The sequence below is a fragment of the Podarcis bocagei genome (assembly GCF_964188305.1).
Source record: "Podarcis bocagei genome assembly, chromosome: 1".
Lineage (NCBI taxonomy): Eukaryota > Metazoa > Chordata > Lepidosauria > Squamata > Lacertidae > Podarcis > Podarcis bocagei.
The window spans coordinates 88109590-88134072 of NC_138125.1; the positions used below are offsets into that span (position 1 = coordinate 88109590).

General features: G+C 46.5%; 1 protein-coding gene and 1 pseudogene across 2 annotated transcripts in view; one reads left to right on the plus strand and one right to left on the minus strand.

Annotated features, from left to right (window-relative positions):
• The window catches only part of LOC308576343 (uncharacterized protein), a 35487-nt gene that overhangs the window by 5064 nt on the left and 5940 nt on the right, over window positions 1-24483 (minus strand). The window contains exons 6-20 of the mRNA XM_081175613.1: window positions 23982-24086; window positions 23530-23632; window positions 22298-22368; window positions 21178-21718; window positions 17780-18002; window positions 17565-17669; window positions 15937-16002; window positions 10511-10602; window positions 7317-7426; window positions 5979-6032; window positions 4772-4888; window positions 3576-3656; window positions 3156-3261; window positions 2036-2106; window positions 752-988 (exon numbers count right to left, since the gene is read on the minus strand). Of these exons, the coding sequence (XP_081031739.1) occupies window positions 752-988; window positions 2036-2106; window positions 3156-3261; window positions 3576-3656; window positions 4772-4888; window positions 5979-6032; window positions 7317-7426; window positions 10511-10602; window positions 15937-16002; window positions 17565-17669; window positions 17780-18002; window positions 21178-21718; window positions 22298-22368; window positions 23530-23632; window positions 23982-24086 (2082 nt within the window). The remainder of the gene's footprint in view (window positions 1-751; window positions 989-2035; window positions 2107-3155; window positions 3262-3575; window positions 3657-4771; window positions 4889-5978; window positions 6033-7316; window positions 7427-10510; window positions 10603-15936; window positions 16003-17564; window positions 17670-17779; window positions 18003-21177; window positions 21719-22297; window positions 22369-23529; window positions 23633-23981; window positions 24087-24483) is intronic.
• On the plus strand, window positions 10840-11411 carry LOC308597736 (large ribosomal subunit protein eL20 pseudogene; annotated as a pseudogene). The gene has a single exon. The product of its transcript is annotated as a large ribosomal subunit protein eL20 pseudogene (transcript).

The following is a 24483-nucleotide window of genomic DNA, read 5'->3' on the forward strand; positions in this document are numbered from 1 at the left end:
AATAAATAATAATAATAATAATAATAATAATAATAATAATAATAATAATAATAATAAATATATATATCAGCTCCCCCAAATTGCTGATACAAACCCTGGGGCAGAAGCAATGCATTCGCTTCCTTTAGTGCCCAGGGCAAGCAGTGGCAGCCAAGAGCACAGCCCCCTCCCACCCACCCCCACCCTCATGGATCTATGCATACAGGAGAACGACAGGGACATACAGCCAAGCCATGCACTAGAGCAGCAAGGCAGACAGCGCAGCCTGAACTTGCTGAAGGCACCAGGGCTTTGCTGTGCAGGAGCTGCCTGGGCCAATGCCTCTCCATGCCAAATTACACACACACAGAGCTAATAGAATTTGCTCCTGCCCTTTACTCAGTAGCAGCAGTAGCAGTAGCACCTCCTCTTCTGACTGGGTGGGCCTTCGGGCGATTCTGCCAGTGATGCATCACGGCAGCCGGTCCTGATGGAACAACCCCCCGCTCCTCCATTGGCCAGGGTCCCAAGCGCACCAACCAATGAAAGCCCAGTCTCAGGCTGGTTCAGAGGAGGCTGCACTGCGCATCTTTCTTCTTCTTAGGGGAGGAGTCTTTGCCTCTGCCCTTTCCCCGTCCGCTCCCTCCCACGGCCCCCGAGGGGGATTTAGAGGGGGGCTTGGACAGCCTGTCCGCCTGGCTGTCCGTGGCGTGGCTCCCCTGTGGCAACTGTGCTTTTCCAGGGGGCTGCTTTTTCGAGGGGCTTCTCGCACCTGCTCTGTGCTGGCCCTTGGCCTCCATTTCAGACAGGCTGTAGGCCATCGCCAGCTGCAGGTCCTCATCGTCCTCATCGCTGTCGGTGTACACGATCACAGGGGACGAACTGGGGGAGGGGCGCTTGGGGGCCGGGTGCTGCGGTGCCGGCGAGGAAGGGGCTGGCTTGCGGCTTTGCACAGCTTGCTGGTCCCGCCGGCTCAGCTCCAGGCCGAGGGCCAAGTCGTCTTGAACACCTGAAAGGGAAGGGGTTGAGCCATCAGTTGTCCAAAGAAGGCACCCCAAGTATACTTTCCCCCTCCCATCATTGCTATGGCCTTGCCCAGAAAGGCCAAGCACCCTAGATGTGGGGTCCCCAATGTGGTGCCGGCTGACACAACAGCATCCTCAGACACCTCCTTGAGACCCAACAAGAGGCCTGCCATTTCCAAACAATATTTTTAATTGACTTGTGGGGGGCACGCAGCTATTATGCCCGAGTATTGCCAGTTGTTGTGGTGCCCACAACGGTTTTTGAAATTTGCAAAACCACCCAAAATGGTTGAGGACTCCTGCCCCAGGATCTTCAGCTGGTGGCTAAGGATTTGCAGCCTGGCCTAAAGACGGTTGCAACAGCAATGCTACCACCAGAGAAATATATGGTTAGAAAATAATAATAATAATAATAATAATGAAGAAGTTGATCCCTGAATGCATTTTTGAAACTAAAGGCAAGATCTGGGTCTGAAAAAATTGAAGGTGACTACCCTAGGCTGCTTCCCTTCTCCAATATATGCACCACACTTTGTGGGTAATGGATGTCTTAAGGCCCAGGTGAAAACTTTCCTAGCTCTCCCACAGCTCTCTTCCATTCCTCTGCCACCAGCCTGGCATATGCTATTATCACATTCATCTCTTATTTTACCTCTCTAAGCCGTTCCACCACAAGTCTGAAAAGCCCCCCTCCTTCCTTCTGCCTGTGTTTCTGAAAGAGGCCAGGAGTGCTGGGGAGATCCCTTCCAACCCCCAAATGTCTCAGACGTTGGCACACAGGCATCCTACTGCTTGGTGGGAGGGCACATTTTTCACAAAGCTTTTCACAAGTTGTAGATTAAATGTCAGAGGCGCTCCATGGGGATGAGGGTCTATTACTTTCTCTGTCTCCCAGGAGACAGGTTGAGATCTGGCAGCAGGCAGCAGGCGTCCAGAGAAGCTCACATTTCTGCTCTCAGCTGGAGAGAGCTGTGCACGGCTGACTACAGAGAAAAGAAACTTGGGATACCTCTCCCCTTTTAGTCCCTCACCATTAATTTGGATGGATTTCAGCTCCCCATTTTCTTCCACTTCCACCCTCTCCTGCCCATTTTCGATGATCCTGGAGAACAGGGGGGAAGGGGAGGGGATAGAAAAGTGAAATGACTTTGTGAAGAACACATAAAATCATGGAATGCTGAACATTAAGTTGCATGGCTACAAACATGTCTATTATTTAGCCTTTGCTTACATTTTGGGTGTATGATTAATCCCATAATAGCAACCACAGTTCTCTTACTACCATACCTGTAATTATGCACCTGCTCGCCTTCATTAGATTTTTCAAAGACAAACACCAAAAAATTATTTGAAGCTGCTCTTAAAATTTATTTTTGAAGAAGAGAAACCAATAAATATATTTTGTTCTACAGATGAGGGTTTCTGCGCAAAAGCATCAACTTAGAATCTCATTTTTTTAATGTATTATGTCTTTCGTATTTTTAATGAGGCCAGCCTCATTCCACTAGATTTGAGGGACAGGTTTGAGGTGTAGAAAGGTCAGCATCAATGCACAAATTTGACTTCTCCTGTACACTTTAACCTTTTCAGTTAGGCTGTAGGACAGTGGGGGGGGGGGGGAGAGAGAGGTGTTACCCTGTACAATCCACCGCAAACACATGATCACCAGAGGGACTGCAGTTTATAAAAGTTACAAGGCAAGTAAACCTCTAACTCTCTGGGACACAACATGTGAGCAAGCTGCTAAAAGGTCTAAAATACCAGGAGCCATGGGATTTCCCCAACTTGCTCCTGATAAGATAACCAATAACAAGAAAGAGCTAGTGTGTGCGCTCTCTCTCTCTCTCTCTCTCTCTCACACACACACACACGTAAATAAGGAATGCATCCCCAATCTGGTACAGATTGTGTGGGTTTCCCCTCCCTTCACCTAGATGGACCAGTGGCCTGAGTCAATATAAAACTTCTAGATCTCCTCTCCGTAGCTTACTCTGTACCTCATACAGATACAAGATAGCAGAAATGAGCAGGAGAGGAGGGCCATGGAGAACGGAAAGAATGGGCTTGGTCATTCCCCAAGCGGGCCCAAAATCTGTGTGACAAGGCCAGAAGACAGTAGGCAAATGGATTAAAACGTCCTCCTAAGCTTACCTCTTGGTAGTGATCCGCTTGCCATTAATGAATCTGGTGGAGGTGGAGACAGAGCGGAAGCCCATTCCTGCATTCATAGCAGGACCAAGCCCTGGGGAGAAGAAGTCTGAAAGAGAGAGTGCGCCAGAATCACTGACAAGGAAGGGTGCAGCTGGCACCAAGGCCAGGGGAGATGAACCAGCAAAGGAAAAGAGATACCAGGCAGGAAAACTTTCCTTTGAGATTCCAAGGAGGGGCAAATAGAAAGAATGTGGCCTTGCAAAAGTGGCCACCAGGTCACAGTGTGCAAAGCACACAGTCCAAGGGAGAGGTCAACCCTACAGCAAGGGTCCACGTGCAGTTGGAACCGGGGGAGGGGGGCTGGAGGCCACAACGAGGAGCAGATGGGCAGGCAAATCCTTCCAGCTGTTCCTTCCTTACCTGGCGATGCTGCAAAGGGAGAGAAAAACGGCCCTGCCCCATGATGTCGTGGTCCAGGGCGAAGGTCTGCAAATGGATCGTCTGGAAAGAGGTCCAAAGAAGAAATCATCAACCACTACATTCCTCTGCAGGGAGACCGCTACTCAAAAGCATGCAGATCCATACCCTTTGTTTTCTGGCCTATTATCTGCCTGCAGTTCTGATTCATGTATCTTGCACCACATTGCTGCTGCTTCCTTCCACACAAAAGTTTTATTGCCTTGTCAGAGCCTCCCTGAGCTGCAAGAAACCACCCAGTGCCAGGAGTGGGTGTGGACAGCCACTGAGCTGATCCAATTGCACCACACAGAGGGGAGCATTTCCCTTCCCTAACACAGAAGTTCTGGATAAGCACGAGGTCTGTACTAAAGCCAGTGCCAACATTTGGCCCATGTCTAACTAGGAGGGATCTGGTTTCCCAGAAAGGATCTGGTTTCTTGTAATCTGGAAATGATCCAAAAAGGAGGGACTGTTCACTGTCTAAGACCCCCCCTCCTCTCCCTTTACTCTCCTCAGCTGCACAGGGAGTCCTGGAGAATGTTCTAGCGTGGCTTTAAGGCTGTGAGTCCTCCAGATGCTGTTGGACTCCAACTTCCATCAGCACCAGGAACCATGTTCAATGGTGAGGGAAGAATGATGGGAATTGTAGTCCAGAAATGCCAGGAGGACAACAGGGTTACATTGGGTCTCAGCCTCATGAATCCTGGATGGGAGACTGCACTGCTTAATCACTCTGAGCTTCCTCACGAAGGAACTTAGATGCAAGTAGAATAAAGTAACACCAAGTTCACACAAGAAAACACCAACAGACCTGGCATAACCCAAACCACAGCAGTAGCATGTAGGTAATAGAATTTCCTGTAGGATTGGGGCAGGGTGGAGCAGGGAATGAGTGACAAAACCCTACTGCACTCTCCACAGAAGTGCCCTATGTGGTAAAAGGAAAACCCAGCTAGAGGAACCCTGGGCCTGACACAACCAGATAGCAATGATATTCTTCGTTACTAGTTCCTTCCATCTCTCAGGTACTGGTTGTCTTTGGGATACCATTGACTGTCCTCATAGTTTTGAAGTCCAGAGACAGCAAATAGGGTCTTCCCTCCCTACTCAGACAAAATCCCCTTGCAAAACAAATGAGGATCAAACCCAATGCACACCAAAAAAGTCAGCAAATGGATCATGCCCTCCAAAGAAATCCCGGAAGACGTCGTGGGCGCTGCGGAAAGTGAAGGTGAATTCGGGTCCTGGGTGTGGTCTTGACCCGGAGGGCCCACCTGTGGGGGAAGCAGAGACCAAATGTGAACCTTTATTTTCCTCACACCAAGACACTGGCTTGCTGTTTACCAAGGTTAAGGCTGTGGCACCCTGGAACGCCTTGAATGATGGTCGGGGTGCCGTGAGCAACGTTGCTTTCTGTCTCTCTTTTCTTCTCTCCCTCTTCTGATGCCCTCTTGTGTCTCTGCCTCCCAAAGGCTTGTACAGTTGTTTGTTGCAGCAGGCCTGGCGACAAGCTACCAAGGCAAATGGTGCCTCTGGGGCTGGCCAGGGGGTGCTTTCCAGGCCCCTGTGGGACAATGTGAGAAGGCACCTCTCTTTGGGGCAGGGGCAGCAGCTGCAGCTGCCCAGAGGGCTCCCAAGGGGAAGGGAGAGGAGAGAACACTCCACAAGGGAGGGTGTTTGAAAAGGGGTGAGAAGCTGTCAGTTCTGTAGGCAAGGGGTTACATAACTGGGCTCCTGAGCCCCACAGGGGTGCTGCAGAAAGAATTTGGCTGGTCAAGGGAGCCGTGGACTCAGAAAGCTTGAAAACCTCTGGCTTAGGGGTACTAGATAACTTAAAATTATTTACATCCAAGGCCCAGCAAACCTGCAGCCTGCCAGCCAGCCATGCCTTGATATATCTGCAGCCCCTGGAAATAGTTTAATCAAGCACTGATTCATGGGTCAAAAGCCACAAAAGGGCTACAGAGCTGGACAAACCCATTTTACAGAACAGAAAAACAAAACTGTTAAGAATCACAAAAAATGGCTGTTTGGGCCGTGAAAGGCCTAACTACGCCACAGCTGCTTTGGCTTGGAACTGACAAGGCAGCCAAGACCTTAATAATATTCTGCTCCCAAAGAAGTTACCCAACTCTGCAAATTTCTCCCAGGAAATTGCTCCCTGTGAAAGTCGCTCAATCACACTGCTATGACAACAGCTAAAGTAGCTAATGCAGAGGGCCTGTGTGTTTCGGAGCTGCACATAAGCTATCTGTTGCTGTCTTTCCTCTCGCCCTCTTAGCAATGCAGAAACCTGCTTTGAAACTGATACTGGTTTTTAATGATATTTGTCAGGATAACCCAGATCTTGACCAAGCTCCTTACCTTGACCCATGAGCCCATCTTTGCCATATCGGTCATACACTTCACGCTTGCTCTCTGAAATCAGAAAGCACCTGGGTTAGATAGCTGCCCACAAAAAAGAGGTGAGGCTCAAGCAGACGTGTCTGCCATTGACTTAGTTGGGACACAGCTGCCCCCCCCCCACATGGACTGCGGGGCAGAGAATGTTACTGAGTCCTTGCCTTGTCTACCCAAAGCTAGTCCTGCCTGGGTTAATAATTAGTAGTAATTGGCATAGCATGCTCAGAAAACATTGAATTATTTCAGAAAAACTTGCAACAACTGTGAAATGTCAGCCAGCAAAATTGGAATCATACTACAGCTAGGGGCTGAGAGAAAGAACAGTTAATGAAACACACCATCCATTTAGTCTAGCTTAGAAGGCTCTCATTTCAAAGGAAGCCCAATCTTCCTCAAGTAGCCTGTCTTAATGGCTAATTGTCCCACAAGGCTTAGGTGGGTGCTCTCGACTTTACCTCTCAGCTTCTAGTTCCACTGTTACAGGGATGGGAAACCTTTTTGGCTCCAGAGGCCAGACACTGGAGGAGGTTTGGCCACAGGGCCCAATTGGACAGGTGGGCAGAACATCTGGCCAGCCAATCACATGACATAATGATGGCGTCACATGTCTGACAGGAGGGTGGGGCTGACACCTGTCAAAATTCTTCCCAGAGCTTTGGGAAAGTCATTCCACACTTCCCCTTTAAACACAGTGTGGGATGTTTAAAAGAAGAATCGTAGAATTGAGGTGTTGGAAGGGACGCCAAGGGTCATCTAGTCCAACCCCCTGCAATGCAGGAATCTCAGCTCAAGCATCCATGACAGAGGGCCATCCAACCTCTGCTTAAAAACCTGCAAGGAAAACAGGAACACGAAGAGACGTGCAACGCACCCTTCAAAGCAGCCTCCACCCACTCATTTAAAGGCGTCTCCAAAGGGCACTTTTGCTAAGTGCTTTTATATGCCTTCGCTTGCTAGTGCTCTGCCTCTGCTTGAAAAACATGCCTCTTTTTCTCCCTTCTCTGCTTCACTTTATTTTGGAAAATAAAAATGGGGGCTGGGGGGAGGGAGGAACCTCCCACCAGCCCCAGCCAGTATGGCCAAAGGTCTGGGCTTACAGGAGCTGTTGCCCAACCATATCTTGATGGCCACAGGTCCCACATCTGCACCTTAACCCTGTGAATAAACTCTTTTCCCTTCTCTTACAAGGAACAGGAAATCTCCTCAGTCTCCAGAAACACCCCACAACCAGGGCCAAGACCCTACATGAACCAAAACAGCCTGAGGAAAAGAAAGGGGGAGGAGAGAGTCGATGCTTACTGTCCGATAGCACTTCGTAGGCTTCTGCTATCTCCTTGAACTTCTGCTCAGCATGTTCCTTGTTATCTGGGTTTTTATCCGGATGCCACTGCAAAGCTTTCTTCCTGTACCTGTTTGACAACAAGACAACCATGATAGCTTGGTTGGTATATATTCTTACAGTATAGGCCCTGTCAAGAACCAAGCCCACAGACAACTTCTCTCCCCCCCCCCTGCCCCAGGTCACATACTGGCCTACACATTCACCCCCTTGTAGTTAGCAGCAACCCTACACACACCCCTTTCTGCTTATGTGGACATTCTGCTTCTGTGGGAAGGGAGTTTCAACACATGGGACTAAATGATCCTTGTTTGCTTCCAGGTGAAACTAGACTTCTCTCTCTTCCCACAGGAGCTGATAGCAGCTGATGGCCATAGCAGCTGAAGCTCCAGCTCAACCAAGAGTGGTCATCGGTCATTGTTCTGCCATCTGTCCTCCACAAGGGGGCACTTCACTCCCACAGTAGCACAAAACCCACAAAATGAAAACTGAAAGCCAATTTACCATTCCTTGGCTTTTCAAAGGCAAGTAGATTGCTGCACTTCCAAAACAGGATCCACAGAGTCTCTTTCACACAGGAAGAGCAGACAACAAGCCTGGAGATTTGCTCTCCTGATAATTTGCTTCATGGGAGGCTGAGGAACAAGGGTTTCTACAATACCTCTCTCCTGTTACAGGTGTGCTGCTACCTTAGGGCAGCTCCAGCCTGCGCTAACACAAGGAGCAGAGTGGAGGCATTCCCCTAAGGGGAAATTTGGGGCCAAAAGGCTCTTGGATCCTACAGCTTTCATTATACTGAAGCCACATAGATCTCCTGGCACAGCATTAAGTGTCGAGACATTCTCCCTCTGTTCGTTCTTGTGCAAGGGGGCACACCCAAGTTGTCCACCTCTGGAGTGCAGACCTCCCTGGGCCCATTCCAAAAACAAAAGCAGCCCTACAAACAGCCCACCCCTCTCCCATTCAATTATCTTTCTGTAAGGTGGGTTAAAAACAATAATTGTGCATGAAAAAGGCTATTCTTTTTTTTTTTTTTAGTTTTACTTCTAGTAGATTTCTCATTTAAAAATCAAATCAAATCTGAATCTTCACACAAGCTGCTGCACAAGCAAAGGTTTCGGATCAGCCTGCTTGGATCAGTCTCCAAGGCACTATTTCTGCACGTCAGCCTGCTTTAACGGTTATGGCAACCAATCAGCATGTGCTTTGGTTTTTGGAAAATATACAAAATGTAGTTTGGAAACTGAATTTAAATACTTATGTTGATCTGTTCTCTTGGCAATCTAAAGCCTCCTTTTTATATGCTATAGTATTCCTGCAGGCAGAAAGTTTGTGAACGTTAATTAGGCAGTGAAGGGAAATCAGACAAACATAATATAAGGCAGCCCTCAATTGAGGAGTCGCAAGAAAAGTGAATTTTCAGTATTTGGCAACTAAGTACCTGCATAACAGCCCCTAGAGCTAGAACAGATTCTCAGATCAAGTACATTAGACCTGAAACTAGTAGCTACCATGTTCTTTTTTTTTTTTAATAAAATTTTTATTGGTTTTACAAAATTTTAGAAAACAAACAAACACTTAAAAAGACAAACATACATGTATAATTTCATAGCATATTTTCATAAACCTCTTTTCTAGGACTTCCCCATACCCCCCCTTTCTGCATCCCAATGTCCATAATTTTATAGCAACTCCCAATTGTTACTTTCCAACCTCTGTCATCTTAGTCATCTCTATATTCTGACCTTATATCACTGTATCCCTTTGTTTCTGAGAACCACAACACTTTAACATTCATTAAGTTTATAATAGTCCTTAAGATAACTTTTGAATTTTCTCCATTCTTCTTCCACCGTCTCTTTTCCTTGGTCACGGATTCTGCCTGTCATCTCGGCCAATGTCATATAGTCCATCACTTTCATCTGCCATTCTTCCAGAGTGGGTAGATCTTGTGTCTTCCAATACTTTGCGATAAGTATTCTTGCTGCTGTTGTAGCGTACATAAAGAAAGTTCTATCCCTCTTTGACACCAATTGGCCAACAATGCCCAAGAGAAAGGCCTCTGGTTTTTTGGGAAAAGTACATTTAAGTACCTTTTTCATTTCATTATAGATCATTTCCCAGAAAGCCTTAATCTTCGGGCATGTCCACCAAAGGTGATAGAAGGTACCTTCAGTCTCTTTACATTTCCAACATTTGTTATCGGGCAAATGATAAATTTTTGCCAGCTTGACTGGGGTCATGTACCACCTATAGACCATTTTCATAATGTTTTCCTTTAAGGCATTACATGCCGTGAATTTAATACCGGTGTTCCATAACCATTCCCAGTCAGCTGACATAATGTTATGACCAACATCCTGTGCCCACTTAATCATAACCGATTTGACTGTTTCGTCCTGTGTATTCCATTTCAGCAACAAGTTATACATTCTGGATAAATTCTTAGTATTGGGTTCTAACAATTCAGTCTCTAGTTTTGATTTTTCCATCTGAAAGCCAATTTTCCTGTCCTGTTTGAAAAACTCCATTATTTGATGATACTGAAACCAATTTTGTACTTTATATTTCAATTTCTCATGACTTTGTAATTTCAACTTATCTCCATCCTGTTCCAAAATTTCCCAATACTTCGGCCATCCGACCTCCATATTGAGTTTCTTCACTGCCTTGGCCTCCACTGGTGATACCCATCTAGGGGTTTTGTTTTCCAACAGATCTTTATATCTTATCCAAACATTAAACAATGCTTTTCTAACAATATGATTTTTAAAGGCACTATGCAGCTTGATTTTGTGTAGCTACCATGTTCTTCACAGGAAAACTAGGAGCTCGAGTGGAACCAAAAGATGGAAGCAGAAAGGAAAAACCCCAAAGCACTGGGAAAATGCAGCGTCCAAGGCTAATCAGAGTCCAAGGCAAAGTTGGCAATACAACTTACGGCCACAAAACCACCCTGTATCCCCTAACACTGGGAAACACAGTGTTCTGAGTGCTCATTATTCTTGTCACAAACTTAAACAGGCTGCCCTCCACAAAACTGTGGCCAGGTACACTATGCCACCACTTCCACATCTCACAGCCACACTCATAACCACCACACCAGGACTAGCAGTCAGTAGCCTTAGTCAGAAATGGAGAGAATGCCACTTACGCCTTTTTGATGTCATCCGGTGAGGCGCCATGGGGCACCCCCAGCACTTCATAGTAATCCACCATGGTGCCCAAATGTGCTACGCTGCAAACCTAGAGTAAGAGGGAAAGGTTAGTATAGCACACCTCTGTTGGGCATTACCCAAGCTAACACCACCCAAATTAAAATAGCCCTCCCACCCACCCTTTATCGCTGGTCAGAAACTATAGCGGAATGGTTGTGTCAAGAGTCTTGTAGTAACACATGAAAAGGGCTCACGGATACAACCAGACCAAGATCTTTGCCGTTCCTGAGTCCTCAAAACAACTGGTACAACTGCAGCAGAGAAGGAAAGAGGCAGCACCATGAAGGCGTCAGGCACCCTGAGGAAGTTGTTGGGAGATGCCTCCCTACTCCTAAATGCCCAACTCCACCTCTCTATCATATGCGCCTCTTTGCTCCTAATCATGTCGTTGCAAAGTCCCGTTTCTGGCACTTTATCTCTCAGCTGAAGAAGACGAAATCTTCTGGGGAAATTTTGTACTGTGGACAGGTTTTTGAGAGGTCTCCGTTGAAGGTGAAAAATTTCGATATCTGGCTGCGCTATGATTCTCGTAGTGGAACTCATAACATGTACAGGGAATACAGGGATTTGACAACTGCTGGAGCTTTGATAACTACTGGAGCTGCTGCAATATGGGAGCCCGTCCTAGAGCTCGTGCTCACTCAATTCAGATCATGAAGGTTGAAGAGATTGTTGCTAGCAAGTGCCACAGACCAGCTGTCAAGCAGTTCCATGATTCCAAAATCAAGTTCCCTCTGCCACATAGAGTTCTGCATCATCAACATAAGCCACGCTTCACCACCAAGAGACCAAACACGTTCTTCTAAATGCAGACTTGGTTCATTAGCTCTGAGTTTCTTTTTTATATATATAAGATATTTTATTAAGATTTTTTAGAGAGATACATAAGAACATATAAAAAATAAAAGAGTACGAAACATAGAGCAAGAAAATAAAGAGTACATAAAGAAAAAAAAGAGAAAGACTAAACACTTTCCCCTTTAAAGTTCTAAATTTCTTAACCTTGTTTCTTGACTTCCCCACACCTCCCTTCCTTGTGTTCCTGTTTACCATCAAATTCAGCAAATCCCTATCCTCTTTCAAATCTCGTTATCTATTAAAATATTAAGTAAGTCTTATTTCCAAACTTTCATCCCTATTACATTCCTTATTGCGTAATCATAACTTATTCGCTAATGCCATATTATTTTGTATCTCACATCATTTTAACATTCATGGATTTTACAATGTATCTGCAGGTAGTCTTTAAATTTCCTCCAGTCCTTTTCCACCAAAGCAACAGGTGTGGCATTCGCACATTCTAAGGAAAATAGTAAGGGACACGAAAGATCCACATATGCGCTTGCTATGTTTGCACTGTAAATAAATGTCCAGTCATTTAAAGAGAAGGAACAGGGATCTAAAAAGTGCATAGATAGAGATGTGAATATCCAGGGAGGGTGGGAATGCCTTCTCATCTCTCTCTCTCTCTTAACACTGGGGTGTGGGCAGGGAAGCTCCTATGCAATAGTTTCATTATTTGAATGAGTGAAATGCTTAAGCTTCTACCCACTCAAAACGTGTATTGTAATGATTTCTAGGTAGGATTTCTATGTATGTATTCTCTACATCATTAGAGAATGAAGTGTATGCTTTGGATGTATACAACACTCAGATACAAGCTGCAATTCCACACCTAGAGGGTGCTGTCATCTTTTATGAAAGGGCCTTCCCTGCTAGTGAATTGCTGCTAATCTTTTGGTGACATCTGATCTAGTTTGGAGAAACTAGAAGCAACTAGCCTATGTGTACTGTCCTTTTGACCTGGTCCCAATCTTCTAACTGTGCCACAGACTTCCAGCTACAGATGTAACAGTGCAAACCTTAGCATATCTACTCAAACATACGTACCATTGTTTAAAGGGACTTACTTCCACGTAAATGCAAACAGGAATCCAGCCTAACGTTTTTGAAGCTGCAATCCTAAGTGAATAAACTAGACTAAACTAGAGTAGGCATTACGAAATATGCATAAGATTCCTCAGTACCTTTCATAAATATGTCAAATAGTGAAATTTTGTATGCAAAGTTATTAAATCACGTATTTTATGTTGCAAAAGCAGTAAAACACATTTCAGCTTGAGAAGGTATTGCATATTTTCCCTGAAAGTGGAAGTAAAAACTAGATTGTCTGGAAGACTTATTCTCATACCAAATGCCTCTCTTTATCTTTCACATTTACAACAAAAACTGCAAGAGAAGCTTAATGGTCACAAAGGAAACTGCTCTTTGTGGCATAGAGTTGCAACCTGGGTAGTCTGAAATGCAGTGTGAACTCAGAAGTCAGTCCCATTGGGTTCAATAAGGGTTACTTCTTAGTAAGTTTATTTAGGGTTGTAACTGCAATTTTTTTTTATCATCTTACTAGATTAGGGGTAGTACTCAACCAGTGCATCCTGTCAGCACCACAATTTCTGCTTGGGCAAGAGGACTCCTCCTGCCCTGTGTCCTCTTTTAATCTGCTCCAGAGCACTGAGGGAACCCCTAAAAGAGATTTAGAGGGCATGTGGGGGCAGGGAGAAGATGGGGGAGATCTGCTAAGCAAAGAGAAATCCTTGCACTTACAGAATGAGCGATGTAGCACTACGATGACTTCCACTCAAAGCTCTGAACAGCTTTAGATGTGCATACAGTTAGCTTTTTTCCCAGCCCATGAAGTGCTTCATAAGGATTTATTTATTTTTAAAAAATAAAATAGCTCAAATAACCAGAGCACACATTATGGGCTGTATTCAGCAGTGCCCAGTTAAGAGATTACAACTGCAATCCTATGTACAACTTCCCTGGGAGTAATCCCTGCCAGACACAGTGGCAGTTCTGAGAAACAGGTTTAAGATTACTCTTTGAATATGCAATCCTACGCATGCCTGTTAAGCATTGAGTTCAGTAGAACTTCTTGTTGTTGTTGTTGTTTAGTCATTTAGTCGTGTCCGACTCTTCGTGACCCCATGGACCAGAGCACGCCAGGCACTCCTGTCTTTCACTGCCTCCCGCAGTTTGGTCAAACTCATGCTGGTAGCTTTGAGAACACTGTCCAACCATCTCGTCCTCTGTTGTCCCCTTCTTCTTGTGCCCTCAATCTTTCCCAACATAAGGGTCTTTTCCAGGGAGTCCTCTCTTCTCATGAGGTGGCCAAAGTCTTGGAGCCTCAGCTTCACGATCTGTCCTTCCAGTGAGCACTCAGGGCTGATTACCTTCAGAATGGATAGGTTTGATCTTCTTGCAGTCCATGGGACTCTCAAGAGTCTCCTCCAGCACCATAATTCAAAAGCATCAATTCTTCGGCGATCAGCCTTCTTTATGGTCCAGCTCTCACTTCCATACATCACTACTGGGAAAACCATAGCTTTAACTATACAGACCTTTGTTGGCAAGGTGATGTCTCTGCTTTTTAAGATGCTGTCTAGGTTTGTCATTGCTTTTCTCCTAAGCAGCAGGCATCTTTTAATTTACTCCAAAATAAATGGATTGCAGCTGCAATCTTATATATATGCTCACATGAGAGTACCACGGAAGATCTTACTTCCATGGAAACATGAACAGGCTTATGCTGCAAGTGTGTATCTTATGAAACTATCTGCGGATAACTCTTCATAAGTCCAAGAATGGGACAAAGCCACCACAAGGATAAATCAGGCAGGTCCCAATCTCATGCATCTTCCTACGACTATCTGCCTGGATCTGAGCTGTATGGGGTGCCTCTTCTACTCTGTGCTTATCACGGTGTCCCAAGGTGCTGCTAACAGGGACTGATAGCCTTATGAAAGGGCAGAGAATAACGTGGGAGGTACAAGCCTCCTGTTCTCTGACTAAAGAAGCCTGACTTCAGCAGACATGGTCCACACACTTCCCAGCTTGGATCTATAATTGCCATGACCTGGTGCTGCTGCTTTTGAAACAACTACTCTGCATAAACACTAGTTAGATGGGTGACACTCCCTCTCACTGAAAAGTCTCTTCTTCCAGGATGGATAGACGGAAAGACATCTGGTTTTACAGGAATCACCTTAGGATGCTTATTGCTAAACCCATTCACGCATGCAAGTAGGGTGGTGCTTGAAAGAAAGCTTCTGAATGGCCCCTGCTTGGTTGCATCAGGATTTAAGGGAAGTTGTTCCAATTCCAAAACTCCTCCTACAAAACTTCAAGTGCATAGCAATCCTGGCCCATGCCTCCTGAAGCCCAGACAGGTTTAGCAGCCCATGCTACTAAACTGTCTGCTGGTTGGAGCCTTAGGCCAGATTCATATATGAAGAGTACTGCTTAAAACACAAGAAATATAGGAAGCTGCTTGAGTTATGTCAACCACAGACTGCGGATGAAATTGCCTCCAGCCAGCAAAGAGCTGCTTTGCAACCTAAAAGCCCCTTGGTGTGGAGATGCATCCACAACACAACACTGTTGCTTGCACCATGGTTTTGGATCATCACGCAAAGCAGGGGGGTGGGATCTGTGAGCCTCCAGATACCCCCAACATCTATCATCCCTGACCATCCCTTGCCATGGAGCCTATGGGTGACACTCCCTCTCACTGAAAAGTCTCTTCTTCCAGGATGGATAGACGGAAAGACATCTGGTTTTACAGGAATCACCTTAGGATGCTTATTGCTAAACCCATTCACGCATGGGATCCATGGGGAAACCCAAAGGCAACACTGGACAAGCACCTGAGCTGACCCAGGCCCAGTGCACCCAAAAGGATACTACTGGCCCATTGCCTTCCTCATTAAGTATCTTTATGCATTAAGCGGTTTAGTGGCCATTACGTTTTTAAGAGATTAGGAGGCTGCGGGAGGAGCAAGAATAGCTGCTGTGACAACACTAAGGCAGGAAAACGACCAAGGAGGGTTTTCTGTCTCAGTGTTGCAGCCCAGTTCTGAAGCTCAGCTTTGCCTGCTGACCTGCAGATCGTTGCTTACCTGTTTGGATCATACAAATGGATGCTCGGGCATTTAACTCACAAGGAGAACTCCTGCAGGCTAGTTGCTATATGAATGATAAGAAATGAAATCACAACCCCATGCTCTTTGCAGTTACAATGCAAAGATGTTGACTCTGTGGGGTTGCTTGTTTTTTAATGCTGATACTCATCAGTGCTGACTCCTTTGAGCTCTTCAGTCTTGGGTTTTCAATTTATCAGATTCATGATACACCACTCCCTGTTGCCACTTCCTTTGTGGATCATCCACTCTTCTGTCAACGTGTCCTCCAAAATTTAAACTAATTTGGAAGCTGGTGTGGAGATGACAGGGTGCCCCTTCACTTGCTATCCTCCTCTGAGCTGGGTTCTGCCTAAACTCTCTGACAGGGGTACCTTCCTTACCTCTACTTTGCTGGAGTAGAAGAGGCAGAGAAGCCTTTTGCAATAGGGTGGTTTTCTTTTCTCCTCCTCTGGGAAAGAAGCAGAAAGACCCCACCTTAACATTGTTACACTAACCCCATTTCCACATTAAAAGTATTTCCCTTCTCCCCCCCCCCCCCAAGTTATGCAGAGACATTCCATTTGAGGTCACCCTCTGACAAGAATGACTTTCCAACACCACCCTAAAATATGCAAACCAATACTAAGTAATATTAAGGACTCCGAGATCAGGGAGATGGGTTTCCAGGTCAAAGTATTTGACTTGAGACACTCTTCAGAACCTCATCAAGTTCCCTTCCTGGGGGGGGGGGGGCACCTTCCTACACCTTTCATTTCATTTGACTTTTTTATGGCACCAGCTCACTTCTTCAAAAGTTGCTCGAACATCATATTCTCTTTCCCGCCTCGCCTAGTGCACATTTGTGTTTGAATCGAATAAAATCTGAATAAAATCGTCACCAACTCCCTGCGTAGTCAGTTCGCCCTTGCTCAAGCTGATCTTTTAAAACCACCCTTCCTCTAAGGAGCTCCCACCGCCCCTTCCCATTTATCTCAATCCGTTGGTAGAATCCTACAATTTTGTTTGCAGCAGCCTGCAATCAGGGGCAGGCCTTCTCCCGAGTTCTCCTAGAAAGCGTGAGTGCTTTTGTTGCCGTTTCTCGGCGAAAATGCTTATTTGTGCCTCTCGGGGCTGGCTCCGGGCCCTCGCCTCTCCCTTTGTTTTGCGGTGCGCCACCGGATCGACAACAAGCACAACATCCGGCCGGTGCGAGGGACCGATCGCGTTTCAGCTTCTCGACTGTTCTAACAGCGCCTTTCCCCATAGCACCCATTTTCCTGCCGGCAGGAAAAAACAACCAACACGCATTCCGTGCAGGGCAGCACCGGCGGGTTGCAAACGCCTCTTTTTCTGATGGCATTTTGGGTGGGGAAGAAACAGGCATGCCTAAAACTACCCACAGCCTCTCGGATCTTAAACCCTATTTTTGGACAGCGCGTTAGTTACTGCGGAACGAAACTCAGCTGCTCTCTCCGCGTAACGTACGTATACACACACGCAACGCCCACCCGACACAAGAGCGTGACTTGAAAGCGGGGAGACTAGGGGTGGATGCCACCCTTTGACCCTTCAGTCCTGCTAGATGCGGGGACGACAAGGCGATAGCAAAGGATCGAAACTGTTGTTTTTATTTATTATTCGTTGAATTTATATACCGCCCTTCGCCCGACGATCACAAGTGCGGTTTACAGTGCAAAGACACGAAATAGGAAAAACAATACCCTCCCACCCCTCTATAGGGGTAAAGCGGTTTTTAAATCGTATTGACAGCAAGCGCAACTTCGAAACACTTCTGCTTGTCAGAGCTGCTAGAGCCTCGTCGGTGGGTCGGCAGATAGGCTCTCTCAGGGAATCTGCCAGCTGCTCCACATTCCTATCCCGGGGATCCTACAAGAGATCTGCATCTCCAGATCTCTTCATGCGGCCGCTCTCCCCTGGCCGTCATCTGCCTCGCTTTTGTTTTATTGCAATGGCACCCGATGCTCCGAGAAACAAGCGGGCAGCAGGCAAAGCCAGCAAGCAATCGTACCTCAGCGCTGGAGGAGGCTCCCTGCGGACTGCACCATGCTCCGCAGCTCTGCAGCCCCGCTCGCTTGGGACGCGAGTTCTTCGCCGCTCTCGCCTCCTGATGCGGCTGTCAAGGGAAGAGCGGAGGAGGGCCCCGGCCTGCAAGCCCCAGCTCGGCCCCGGGGACTGGCGCCGGCGCCGGCCAATGGAACGCGCGGCTCCATTGTGACGTCGAACCCTGCACTCTGAACCGGTGAGGTAAGACGAGGAGGCCGCGGCCAACAGCTGCTCGGGGCTCCGGTGGAATTCTCTGGAGCGCGCTTGCCACGGGCGGCGCGTGAAGCCCCCTCCCGGCCCCACGCGGATGTGCGCTACGACTCCGGTACGCCGGCGGAACCCCTTGCGCAGCCGGGGAAGCCGCCCCCCTTTTGTGCGTGGAAACATCTCGCAGCATCTCAGGCTGCAACGCGTGCAGGGCGCGCTCTTACCTGGGAGTAAGGCTCGTCGAACCCGCTGGGGCTGACTTCAGAGTAGACACGTCTAGGGTTACACTGTCAGGCAACCCTGGGTCTCAGGTTGCAGCTTTTCTCTCTGAACCTGATGCTCAGTGCTACATGGATTTCATTCCCACTAGTGTTCGGTTAATAAAATAATAATAACAATAACAACTTTATTATTATTATTATTATTATTATTATTATTATTATTATTATTATTATTATTATTTAAACCCTTCTGTACTAGTGCCACATTACCATCCCTCTCTGCATAAAGGGTAGCAGACTTAAGTATTTTATTTTTCTAAAAAATAAAAATACCCATGAAAAGAAAAACAGGTTTAACAGCAAAATAATATAAATACAACACAAGGAGCTTTCAATGATCAAGTCAAAAGATTAAAAACAAATCATGAGTAAATGAACTGGGTGCAATTGTGAAATTATAGAATTGTAAAATTATAAATGATGTATAATAACACAAGTTACCTCACACAACAAAGGAAATGGGGGGGGGGTCTTGCCTGTTTACAGACACCTGCAAACACAAAGTAATATGTTTGGCACCAGCTTGGCTGCAGGAGTTGCCAGAAGGAGATGTACAAGACACCATCCAACAGCCTTAGGGACTCTACTCCAGATTTGTGTAAGGTTTACTCCTTAGCCTTTTCTTCTCCCAAAGATGTCCCACAAGGCAGCCTCATAAAGACCCTAGTAAAGGTAATTTCCCTAATATAGATGTTCCATGGGGGGGGGATGATAATCTCCAGCTGTGTCTTACACTATAAATTTCTTGTTTTAGAAAGTAAGGACTTGTGTGAAATGGTGTGTGAGGGAGGTGAGGTGGGTAGTTGGCTGCAAGTTCTGTCAACATGAGCACAACATGGAGGCAGCAGGTCAGCTGAGAAAATACCAGAACATAATTGTTGTTATAAACTGGTGGGTGGTAGCAGTAGCACAACTGAGACATGATGTAGCAATTTAGAACAGGCAGGGTGGATGGCAGAAGCCAGCTGCAGTGACTCAGCATTAGGGGAATATTGCTGCTATTATAGAAGCTTGTCAGCCAGGTCTCCACCAGGATCCTAAAGCCTGAGACTCAAGAGGTGGGTCTTGGTGATGTCACAGGGTTACCTAGTCTTCAAAAACAACAATAAGAATCTGATAATTGGCTTGGGCCTGGGTGCATGGCCCCAGAATGAAAGGGTGGAATTTGGCAGCAAAGGAGCTAGAGATGTGACAGATCAGAAAAAGGGGGGCAAGCGAATAAGGAAACACTTTGTTTTGCAATGGGGGATGAAAGAGAGAGAATGGAAAACCTCTTATGAATGATGAGTAAGAGACCTTTTATAACACTATCCCTCAATTCCATATGCTTCTCAGCTAGTCCTGTGTGCTGTTTGTAACTGGTGGTGCTAGATACACAAATCACATGAGTAATAGTTACCACAGGCAGGCATTTGCCAGCTAGTTAACACACAAAGAAGAAACCACCCTGGCAGAAGGCCTTGATGCCAATTCCCCAGTGTGTGTTACTCACCCCCAGTGGATGGAAGCCACAGAAAGGAGTGCTTTCCTGGTGAACACCCAAAGTCATAAGGAATTACTGGATGCATGGGGAATTCCATGTTCTTACAGTAATCCAGAAAAATTGGTAAGGCTGTGCATCAAATCAATAGGACAGTGTCAGGGTAGAGGCTTAAATCATCCTGACCTGTGTTTTCCTTAATTGCTTATGCTTAATGCTTAGCAATGCTAAATTGGTTTATATTTTAAAAAATAGCATATGCAAATAGGTTGTTGTCTTTTTGTGTGTGAGAGAGAATAGTGGTCAATGTAGAGAGACCGTAACAGTGTCTTTACCTGGCAAGTCTGCATATGTTTTTGCAAAGGGTAGAAACTTGCTTATTTTAAAAACAAATGAAATGGGGGGGGGGAGGATGACAGGGTGTCTTATGGTGCTATGGGAGGGACCAGAGTCTGCTCTTGGTGCTATGTTCCTAACTTTGTGGTGAGATCCTAACAGTTTATATATTTATAAAAGCAGTGCCCCATCACAGGACCTATGCAGTGGGATATTAATCTGTGTGGGTGTCCTGCTTCTAAGAACTGCCTCCAGGTTCCTCACCCTACTAGCATACACCTTTTCCAGGTGCCATTATCTTCACTCAAGGGTATGATGCAGAGCAGGTGTTAACCACAACTCGTTCAACAGGTTGATCTTTTGCTGACATGATGCACCATCCATCTTGTATGTATCTGCTGGGACAGCCTTTCTCAGTGTCTGCAGGCAGTGATGGAAAAGTGATTGGCATCTCTACAAGTGCAAAGCACCTGCCTTGCTATTGAATCTTTGTAACCTGCTCCCATGCATCTGGACTAGAGGGTGCAGCTTTCAGCTAGGCTTGAACATCTCCCTTCCTCACTAAGAACACTGAATAGTAAGTGAGCTGTAGGGTAGAAGGCTGCCCTTTCTTCAACAAGACAGGATTTGGGTCCCTTCTAGTTCTTCGTAATTTTGCAAGCCAGTAATATGGTGGCAGGGGAAGAGGACAAATCCTAGAGATGATCCATTTATCAGGCAACCACAGCTGTTTGAAGCTCCTCCACTCTTTTCTGGTTTGACTGGTTCTCCTCACCAACACACTTTCAATTAGGCTGCACCCAGAAAAACCAAGTTCTGACATCAGAATAATTATTTGGCACTGGTAGGATGCCTCAAAGTGGTCACTTGACATCATAATGACTGACTCAATTATTTATTGAATTTGTACCCCACCCTTCATTCCCAAGGAGCCCAGGGCTCAAAGCTGGTCTGTGGGGGAAATAAGGATCCATTCTACCAGCTAGATCTAATTCCCCATGTCTGAATTATGCAAATGAAGTGCACGTAGTAAAATCATTAATGTTTTCATGATACACTGCTTTCGTAAGAGATTTTTTTAAAAAAATGTGATACATAAACGGTTTTAAATAAAATAAGTGCACACCTCTGAGCTTGGCAGTTCAGGCAGAGGCTGGGCTGGGGTACCCTGCATGCCCCCCTCTCAGGGGAATAATGCCACTGTGGAGACCAACAGCCAGGCTGTGACCTTTATTGGACACGGGAGCGTTCTTCTCTTGCATGTCGGTGAGGCTCAGAGGACAGTGCACATGATGGATTCCCTCTCCCTGTGGGAAGGGATAATGTCGGGGAAGACATACCGCATGTCACTGAGGAGCGAGTCATTCTCTTCAGGGGCTGCCGGCAAGGCGAGCTGCTGCCCCTCTGGCTCTTCAGTGCAGCCTCTGCCCTTTGGGCCTTCTGCTGGCTTGTCCTCCTTTGTGTTGTCTCCTGCGCCCGGGCTCCTGGCTCTAATGGGAAAGGGAGCACCCGCCACTTCCTCGCTGGGCCCTGGCGCCCTTTTGTGTGCCCGCCTCGCGCTCCCTCGCCTCTTCCTGGAGCTGTCTCGGGAGGCGCCTGCCAGGTGCTGCTGCCCCACGGTCTCCATCTCAGACAGGCTGTAGGCCAGGGTGGCCCGATGCAGCTCCTTGTCTTCGTCTTCAGGGTGGGTGAAAGAGAACCCTGCGCTCTGCGGGCGTGGCGGAGTCGGGATGTCCGTAGCAGACGAGTGCAGGATCTCGTGTTGCTCCGGCTGGATGAGCTCCACCGTGGCCTTCAAGTTGTCGTTGGTGAGGTCTGGAGGAGGTGAACAAAGCAAGGGGTGGGGAAGCAGCCCCTTCAGCATCACTCTGTGGGCCCAGCACCCCTGAGGCTCAAAGGGGCTTTGCGCTCTGCCCCAGCATGCAGCAGTGTCATTTGGATAGGAATGAGAGACAATGGGAGCAGGGGCAGGGTTCTTTAGCACCTGAGATAGCAACATAGAATGGGAAGCCTTCCCAGTGCCCCTTCAACAGCCCTCCATCAAGGAGGACCCACTGCCAATGTGAAAAGAATATCTTGACCTCAATGGATTTCTCTGCTTATTTTAATGTGGGAGAAACATGGACCAGTTCAAGCCTGGACCCAAATAGTCTTAATCCTTGCACAGCCGCTAATGGGCAATGAAGTACAATGGATGCCCTTATTACTCCAGGGACTGTCCAGCCTAGAGTGAGCCATAGAGCTGCTCCTCCTCAACTTAGGCTCAGTGTCATCCATTGGCTCTGGCAGTCATAGTAAACACCAGTCACCACTGACCGAGATGCAGGCCAAGACCCCCATCTTCCCTTCTAGATGTGTGCCCAACTCTAGCGCCCTCTGAGTTTGATTTCTTACCACGCACGTCTGCCACTTTGAGCTCCCCGTCCGCGTCAATCTCCATTCTCTCCTGCCCATTCTCAAGGATCCTGCAAAAGAGGCCTTGCCATATTGCATTGCAGCACTTGCCACATTGCATTCTAGTCAAGCATGCACTGTCGCCACATCCCACCCCATACCCACACCCCAACAGAGGCATTCTCAGTGACTTCTTCCCTAAATTCCCTCTTGCTAGAAGCTCAGCACAATCCAAACCTGAGCATTGCTCAGAAGCACTGTAAGACTTAGGACAAAGTTAATACAGTGGCTATTTTTATCGTCAACACTGAGAATGTTTCACTTCATTTTTTTCTGCCTTAACAGTTTTTAACTAACACAAGCACAGCATGGGGGCTAGTTATATATCTAAACAAATAAACCGATTGATTGGGAAACCACTGATAGTAAGCAGGAAACAATTGTCAAGATCTACTCCACAGGGTTAGGAGTTATTAGTTACCAGTATTATTATGCAAGAGTGAGAAGAGTCAGATGTACAGGGGATGGAGTGGAATTGCAAGGAATCCAAAGGACAAGCTACGCATTCAAAATTGTCTCAATAATAACGAGAACTGGTCAAGAGAAACAAAATGAAATTAAGCAAGGGCAAATCTGAAATGTTACAGCAAGGATAATTCTGTATTTGCAGTACTGTGCTGAGGCTTAGACACTAAAGGTTTTTAAACCCATACCAGTTCATAAATGAACTGTAAGAAGATAAAAGGTTAAACAATCTGAGCAAAGGATCCGCCTACAGATTAAGGAAGGACAATATACTGGTTGTTTTAAATAGTATTTTAAAAATCTCAGACGGTGATCAGGTAGGTGGACATGGCAAAAATAATTGAAGGGAAGCAGTTTTAGGTTAAACATAAGGAAGAATTTCCCATTTGTAAGAGCATTTCATCCCACATGAAGTGCTTTTAAAGGTCTCTTCTATTGTATTATTTGCACAGCACATTAATTTGGGTTAATGGAGGACAGGTAATAAAAAAGGAACATATATTCTAAGTTCAAACAAAATGCCAAATGATGGTTTAGCAAAGTCCCGAAGTCACAAACTCCCTCTTCCCCCTTCACTCTCCATTCTCCTTTTGCACAGTTTGCTTTAGTGAGTTGTTTCTGCTTTTGCAGAAAATGATAGTTTGCCATTACATCTGATTAGGGGGCAGGCTAACTCGCGTGCGCCTGGCCCCTCCTTGTCACCTCACCTCCTGGTGGTTATCCGTTTGCCATTGATGTACTTAGTAGATGTGGAGACAGAGCAGAAGCCTATTCCTAATTCAGCACCAGGCCCAAACGTAGTGAAGAAATCTAGGAGGGGAAAGTGACAACATCACTGCTGAGGGGGAGAGAGGCAGCTAGCGCAGGCCTCAATACCAGCCAAATGGCAGAGGCCTTCCCATACTGCAAATGTCATTGGGAATGAAGGGACTGGACAAAGGAGGCACTAACACTTAACAGCAGAATTGTTCCTCGGACATTTAAAAGCAGGGATGAATCGGGTCCTTGTGAGATGACAGAGCCAGAATGAGGTAGAGAAGCAGATATGGAAGAGGCAAAGTGTATTGGAGAAGCACAGAGGCAAGCCCTGCAATGAGCATGTGCAGCAGATTGCCCACTGAGCTTCTCAAGGCTGCAAGGTGATGCGTCCTTGCCTTACCTGTCTGGAATGGAGAGCTGTAGGAGCAATAGGAGTAGGTGGTACAGCCTGGCACGACCCACTGGGGTATTCCTCCTTGAAGATCTGTATATGGGGACAACTCCTCTGGAAAGGAAGGAGGAGGCTGATAAGTGGAAGACTTTCCAGTTACACATTATAACCCAGATAATACAGGGACATGTTCAGTTCCGTTGCTTGGTGCAATGAGCCTAAGCAGATCAGGTGATATAATGCAATACAAATCCATGATTATACCATACCCCAAGACACAGAGAGGATGTCTTATGTGACATGCACCCCTTCAGTAAGGGCAAGGACAGAGCAGAAAGATTGCAGCCAAGCTAGACCTGGAACCTTCCCCCTGTCCTTGTCTCTGTCAAAGCACAAAGTAGAAAAGCCCTGTGGATCATGGTAGTGAATATAATCCACTGCTGTGGTGGCTGATTCATTAGGGTGCACAGAACACTGCTCTGAGCTCAGGCTCAGGCTAGGAGGACAGAGC